Here is a 7,060-nt window from a genome sequence, read left to right as displayed (position 1 = left end):
GTCTTCTTCAGAGTTGCTGCAGCAGCAAGTGAAGGGGGCCCTCTTAACTGAGGATGTCGGCATCCCTCGCCTAGGGTCAGAGAGGGGGGCCCCCCAAATGCTGCGGCTAGCGAGGGGCCTCAGCAGTTTGCTGCTGCAGGGGGAGGGGGGGGCCCCCGTCTCCTGTGTGTTAGAGTTGGGGGCTGGGGTTTTTGCTTTTCTGCTGCTGCTGAGGGCCCCTGCTGCAGCAGCACCGTTCACTGTCTCCTGGAGAAGGGCGCTGCTGCCTCTGCAGCAGCAGCAGCAGCAGCAGGATGGGGCCCCCCAGCAGCAGCAGCAGCAGCAGAGCAGACGAAAGGGGGCCTCTAACGAATCCTCAGGGGCCCCCGGGGCCTCTCTATCAAAGGATGGAGGGGGGGGGCCCCAGGCAGCAACGCAGCAGGGGCCCCCCGAGGTACCCTGCACGCACATGAGCTTAGAGAGTTTCTTGGGGGCCCCCCCCCTCTCCTTCTGTGTGCTGCAGTACCCTATCGTGGGCCCCGAGAGGGGGCCCCCCGGCTGCCACTCTATTTGGTACAAAGCAGAGGTCGAGGCCCTATGGAGCTGCTGCTGGGGGCCCCCCTATCTGCTGCTGCTGCTGCAGGTACCCCATGCGGGCCTGGGGCCCCTCCTACGCCTCTCACTCACACCCCTGGGGCCCCCCGTCTGCTTGCCTGCTGCAGGGGGCCCCCCAGCAGCAGCAAAGGGGGGGGCCCCCCAAGACCCTAAGCAGCAGCAAAACGCAGCAACCCTCAACCTGGGGGCCTCCAACCTCCGCTCTCTCCCGCTGCTACCCTTCTTAAAGGTACCCCTTGTTGATTCTCTTCTGTACCAGCAGCTGCAGCAGCAGCAACAGCAGCAGCAGCAGCAGCAGCAGCAGCAGCAGCAGTATTACGTCAGCAGGTTCTTGCTGCTGCTAGAGGCTGCACTCCCAACCCCCTCCAGAGCCGTTCATTCTTCTCTAAGCATCGCAATGCCTCCTCAGGGGCCCCCGGGGCCCCCCGAGGGCCCCCAGGGGCCCCCAGCAGCCGAGGGGCCCCCAGCCCCTGACGCCTCTACAAAAGACCCAACAGGGGGGGCCCCCGGGGGGGCCCCCATGAACTCTCTCTCGCCTCAGAGGCCCCTCTCTGTTCAACCCCTTCCTCTTTCCTTTAAAGCCCTATGGCAGGGGGCCCCCGTGGGGGGCCCCGGGGGGCCCCCCGAGCTTTCTGACCTGAAGGGGGGCCCCTATGGAGAGGCCCTTCTTCTCTGCAACCACCGGATGGTGGTGAGGGGCCCCCAACCCGCTCGCTTGTCTCTCAGCCTCAGTGTAGAAGGGGGGCCCCCAGGGGCCCTGCTCTGTGCCCAGCTGCTGCAGCTGGTGAGGAGGGGGGCCCCCGAGGCCCCCAGGGAGAAGCGACAGACAGAAGAAAGCAGCAACCCCTCCTCAGACCAGCAGCACGACGGAGCAGCAGCAGCAGCAGCAGCAGCAGGAGCAGCAGCAGCAGCAGCAGCAGGTGGCAAGGGCCCCCCATCTACCCTGAAGGGTACAGCTGTAAGACGCCCTGCAGCAGAGACAGATGAGGGGCCCCCCATAAATGAAGACAGGCTGCAACCACCCGAGGAGCTGCTGCTGCTGCAGCAGGAGGCCCCCTGCTGCTGCATCTTTGCTGATGTTCACTTGCTGCCAGACAACAACTACCTGCTGCGGGCACACTACTATGAACCAGGGGCCCCCACAGACCCCAGCAGCAGCAGCAGCAGCAGCAGCAGCAGCAGCGGCAGCAGCAGCAGCAGCAGCAGCAGCAGGCTGAGCTGGGTGTTAGAGGCAACGGGTAGTGGTGAGGTATCAGTGGGCCCCGATATAACAAAAGAGGAAATAGCAGCAGCATGGAGAGAACCCTATGACCCTGCGAGGGGCCCCCAGGGGGCCCTCAGCAGAAAACTATACCTTCAGGGGCCCCCGGGGGCCCTCGCCAGGGGGCCCCTGCTCGGTGGGTATGTACCCAGCACCGCAGACAACCCGGGGGCCCCCAACCCCCTCACCCTGCAGCATCTGCTGCAGCTCATATACTGGAAGCTTAATATGTCGCTGCTGCAGTTCGTACAAGCCATCAAGACAGAAGCACAGCAGCAGCAGCAGCAGCAGCAGCAGCAGCAGGGAGAGGGCCCAGATGAGGCCCCCACCAGCAACGAGCCGGAGAGGCTCCCCTCTTGGAGGGGGGCCCCCCCAAAGGGGGGGGGGCCCCCCGAGGGAGAAGGGGGGGGGGCCCCCTTCGACTTAACGCAGCAGGTATTCTGCTGCAGCAAGCTGCTGACAGAGGGGCCCCTGGGTTTTTTCATTGGGGGCCCCGATGCCCTAGAGCGGCTGTACATAGACTACGTGGGCCCTGCTCTTGCTGCAGCAGGGGGGGGCCCCCTAACCCCGCAGCAGATTGCTGCTGCGCTTGAAAAGGGTGCAGCGGGGGGCCCCCCGAGAGGCAGAGAAGAGGAAGGGGGGGGCCCCAAAGGCGGTGCAAACAACAAAAGGGTACAGGGGGCCCCCGATAAGAAACCCAGGGGGCCCCCTGAAAAGTCTCGAGCTCCTGCTGCTGCCCCGGGGGCCCGGGGGCCCCCAACCAAGGGTATAAGAGAAGAAACAAAGAGAGACAGGGGCCTCTCTCTTCTCCCTGGTGAGGGGGGGCCCCTCGTACTCTCTTCTCCTCTGCAGCTACTCAGGGGGCCCCTGCAGCCTGAGCTGTACATACACCCCGAGCTCAAGCGTTTCGTCTCTAGCATTGCGGGTGAGTGTGCTTGGCGTGTTGTGGGGGCCCCCGTGTCTAGGGGGCCCCCCCTCTCCAGGGGGCCCTCAGAGGGGGCCCCCGAGGGGCCCCCCCTGAGGGGGGCCCCCTTCTCCTTGGACCTGGGGGCCCCACCACAAGAAGATACAGAAGAGGGGTTGGGGGGGCCCCCCGATGAAGATGCAGCAGAGACAGGGGGGCCCCTGCCTGAGGCGCTGGAGGAGGCTGTCTCTTACCTCAATGGTGTGCGGGCCCTGCTGCAGCAGCAGCAGCAGCAGCAGCAGCAGCAGCAGCAGGAACAGCAGCAGCAGCAGCAGCAGCAGCAGGAAGGGGCTGAGGAGGAGGAAGGAAAAGAGGGTACACCCAGGGTAGGGGGGCCCCCTGATCTGCTGCTGCTGAGCCCTCTATTGAGGGTTAGGGGCCCCCAAAAGGAGACACGGGATGCTCTGCGTTTGCTGCAGCAGCGGAGACAAGAGGTACTAGCAGCAGCAGCAGAAATAGTAAATGAGGAGGCCCCCAAAGAAATAAAAATAGATACTATAGAGAAGCTGCTGCAGCAGATGCAGCAGGCTAAGCTGAGGGGCCCCCATAAACAAACAGAAGAAAAACTCACAAATACACTCACACTCTTCAAGGCTACACAAAGGTACACCTGCTGCTGCTGCTGCTGCTGCTGCTGCTGCTGCTGCTGCTGCTGCTGCTGCTAATGTTGGTATGGGTGGTGCTGCTACTGCTAGTGCTGCTGCTAGTGTTGCTGTGCTGCTGCTGATAGTGCTGCTGCTGCTTATGCTGCTAGTGCTGCTGCTGCTAGTGCTGCTGCTGCAGCTGCTAATGCTGCTGCTCCCGCTAGTGCTGCTGCTGCTGCTGCTATTTCTAGTGTTGCTAGTGCATATGCTGCTGCTGCTGCTGATGGTGGTGCTGCTGCTGCTGATGATGCTGTTACTCTCACTGCTGCTGCTGCTGCTGCTGTTTTCCCTATTGCTGCTGTTGGTGCTGCTGCTGGTGCTGCTGTTGGTGCAGAATGCAGGACATATTGGAGAGGTCGGGCAGCAGCAGCAGCAGCAGCAGCGTGAGCAGCAGCAGCAGCAGCGGGAGCAGCAGCAGCAGCAGCAGCAGCAGCAGCAGTCCTTCAAGTAAGAAAGAGGATCGTCGGGGCCCAAAGAAGAGACAGGAGAAAGACAGCGACAGTCTGCTGCTGCTGTCTGCTGAGGAGACAGCTGAGCTCAGCTGTCTCCTTTCTGCAGCAGAAGCCCTCGAGGCCCTCCCCCCCCCCACGAGGCCCCTCTGTCCCCCTAAACACTCTTCTATACTTGCTGCAGCAGCAGAAGCTCTTGCTGCTACACATAAACCCTAAACCCTAAACCCTAAACCCTNCTATACTTGCTGCAGCAGCAGAAGCTCTTGCTGCTACACATAAACCCTAAACCCTAAACCCTAAACCCTAGATACTCTTCTGTTGTTGCTGTGGCGGCAGATGCTCTTGCTGCTGCACGCAAAGATAATAACACATAAACCCTAAACCCTAAACCCTAAACCCTAGGCACTCTTCTTTTGTTGCTGTGGCGGCACAAGCAGTCCTAACACAAAAACAAATAAACCCTAAACCCTAAACCCTAAACCCTAAACCCTACACAACGGCTGCACCTCTCAACGACATATGAATCCACCTGGGGGCCCCAAAGGGGCCTCAGGGGGAAACCCTAAACCCCAAAACCCTAAACCCTAAACCCTACGTATGTGCCTTATTAGGGATCTATTCGCTGCCTAGGGTTTAGGGTTTAGGGGGTTTGTTCTTTGGGGTCTCTGTGCCCTCCCATCACCGCGGGGGCCCCCCTGAACCAAATGGGGGGCCCCCGGCCGCCTAGCAAACCCTAGCGGAATAAATACAAACTCAAGGGGGGCCCCCAGGGGGGCCCCGAGGGGGCCCCCCCAGGGGGCCCCCCACCCTGCTTGATTGCAAGAGGGTACAGAAGCCCTCACATGGGGGCCCCGCTGGAGTTGCGAGTACCTCTGGGGGGCCCCCCGGCGTGGGGCCCCGAGGGTTTAGGGGGCCCCCTAGTGGGGGGCCCCGAGTTTTGGGGGCCCCCCCCTGGTGGGGCCCCCGAGGGTTTAGGGGGCCCCCTAACGTGTGCATTCCCTCTGGTCCCTGTTCGTGGGGGCCCCCCTCTTCCTCTATCCTTTGCTGCAGTGTATCTTCTGCGTGCACGAGGGGCCCCCCCCTCCTCTGTTGTATTGGGGGGCCCCTGCTGGGGCCCCTGCTGGGGCCCCTGCTGGGGGCCCCCCTCTGTGTCTAGGTTTACTTGGGGGCCCCACTGCTGCATTAACTGCTCGTAATATATTGCCTCCTCAGCCAGTAGGATTGCTAGTGCTGTTTCTTTCTCTTCTTCCTCTATCTCGGCGAGAGAGGGGCCCCTTGCTGCAGTACCCTGTACCCTTGCTGCTGCTGCGGGGCCCCAACAGTTGCAGCTAGGGTCATGCTGGGGGCCCCCACGAGCCTTCAGGGGGGCCCCCATACGAACTGTAGAAAGAGGAGCCTCAGCAGCACGCGCACGAGCATGCTGCAGCAGCTGCTGCTCTTGCTGCTGCTGCTGCTGCTGCCGCTGCTGCAGCTCCTCCTCCATCACCTGTCGAATACTTCTAGCTGGGGGGCCCCCCACACTTGCCTTGGGGGCCCCCCATACCCTCCTCTCTCCTCGGGAGTTGGGGGCCCCCTTAGCATTGGCCCCCCCAGACAAGGATTCCTGCTGCTGCTGCTGCTGCTGCTGCTGCTGCTGCTGCCCAGCGGGGCCCCCTTCTAGCTGCAGCTCATGCAGCCTCAGTGCCCTTCTGCTCGGCCTGACCCGCACGAGGGTTTCTAACGATATTTGATAGGGGGCCCCGCTCCTCGCTGCTGCTGCTGCTGCTGGTGCTGCTGCAGTTGCTGGTGCTGCTGTTGCTGCTGCTGTTGCAGCTGGGGCCCCTTGGGCCCTTCCCCCGTACGGCGCTGCTGCTCCTGCTGCAGCAAGCAGCTGGGGGGACGCACTTGGGGTTGCTGCTGATGCAGGGGGCCCCCGGGAGGGGGCCCCCAAGGGGGGTGGGGTTAGGGGGGCCCCCAGCGACTTGGGTAGTCGTGGGGTTGAAGCAGCAGCACGGGGGGCCCCCAGCTGAGGGTTTGCTGCTGAGCTGCTGGTATCGGGGGGGGGGCCCCCAGAGGCACGAGGTGCCCTGGAGCCCCGCGCTTGCTGCCACTCATCTGTCGTTTGCTGCTGCTGCTGCTGCTGCTGCTGCTGCTGCTGCTGCTGCTGTTGCTCGTTGCTGTATGGAGATGGGTGACGCTGCTGCTGCCGCTGCTGCTGCTGCTGCTGCCGCCGTTGCTGCTGCTGCTGCCCAAATACGGCGGAAGGGGTAGATGGAGATGCACCGAGTAGTTGCTGTTGCTGCTGCTGTTGTTGCTGCTGCTGCTGTTGCTGCTGCTGCTGTTGCTGCTGCTGCTGTTGCTGCTGCTGCTGTTGCTGCTGCTGCTGCTCTCCCCGTTGCTTTTGCTTCTCCTGCTGGTTCTGCCGTTTCTGTTGTTTGCGGTCCCTGTTGGGTTGCTGCTGCTGCTGCTGCTGTTGTTGCTGTTGTTGCTGCTGCTGCTGCAGTTGCTGCTGCTGCTCCTTCAAGGGCCCCCCGCCGCTCTGTGCTTCTGTACCCTTTTCTGTGTGTACGTCTGCACGGGTGAGGGGGCCCCCCTCAGCAGCAAACGCAGACAACCAGCTGTCTCTAGGGGGCCCCCTGATGCATCTAAACAGGGCCCCCGGGTTTATATAGATGAGGCTGAACACTGCAGGGAGGGGCCCCCTGCTTGGGGGGCCCCCCGGCTCAGCTGGGTACTCGTGGGGGCCCCCAGGGCCCCACACACATTCAGGGGGCCCCTCGATATCATATAAGAACTCCTCGGGGGCCCCCCACTCGGGGGGCCCCCCAGGGGCCCCCTGAAGGGCCTCAAGAGTACGGGGGGCCCTGCTGAGGGCCCCCCCCTCAGCTAGCTGCGCCAGCAGCAGCTGCATGCCTGCTGCAGTAGCCCGGTGCAGCAGCAGCTGGTGATGGGTATGGTGCTGCTGCTGCTGCTGCTGCTGCTGCTGATGGAGCTGCAGCAGCAGCAGCGGAAGGTTAAGCAGCAGAGCGCAGCAGCAGAAATCAAATAGCTGCTGCAGCTGCAGATGTGAGGATACACCCGAAAGCAGCAGCAACTCTGAAAGCCCACTGCAGCGAGAAGCAAGCTTGCTGCAGCAGAGATACACCAGAGAAGGAAACGAGTTTTC

At 62.7% G+C, this 7,060-nt stretch overlaps 2 protein-coding genes across 2 annotated transcripts in view; one reads left to right on the top strand and one right to left on the bottom strand.

Moving 5' to 3' along the window:
• Window positions 1-3,914, top strand: part of EMH_0081240 (uncharacterized protein) — a gene marked incomplete at both ends in the record, with an annotated part of 4,021 nt that extends 107 nt beyond the window's left edge. Inside the window, 2 exons of the mRNA XM_013494229.1 lie at window positions 3-3,145; window positions 3,798-3,914. Coding sequence (XP_013349683.1) covers window positions 3-3,145; window positions 3,798-3,914 — 3,260 coding nt within the window. The remainder of the gene's footprint in view (window positions 1-2; window positions 3,146-3,797) is intronic.
• A 304-nt stretch (window positions 3,915-4,218) lies between these two features.
• Window positions 4,219-7,060, bottom strand: part of EMH_0081130 (uncharacterized protein) — a gene marked incomplete at both ends in the record, with an annotated part of 6,774 nt that continues 3,932 nt past the window's right edge. Inside the window, 2 exons of the mRNA XM_013494228.1 lie at window positions 4,219-4,263; window positions 5,078-6,886. Coding sequence (XP_013349682.1) covers window positions 4,219-4,263; window positions 5,078-6,886 — 1,854 coding nt within the window. The remainder of the gene's footprint in view (window positions 4,264-5,077; window positions 6,887-7,060) is intronic.

This window comes from Eimeria mitis, genomic scaffold, assembly GCF_000499745.2.
Source record: "Eimeria mitis Houghton genomic scaffold, Emh_scaff108, whole genome shotgun sequence".
Lineage (NCBI taxonomy): Eukaryota > Apicomplexa > Conoidasida > Eucoccidiorida > Eimeriidae > Eimeria > Eimeria mitis.
This window is presented reverse-complemented; position numbering and strand designations above follow the sequence as displayed.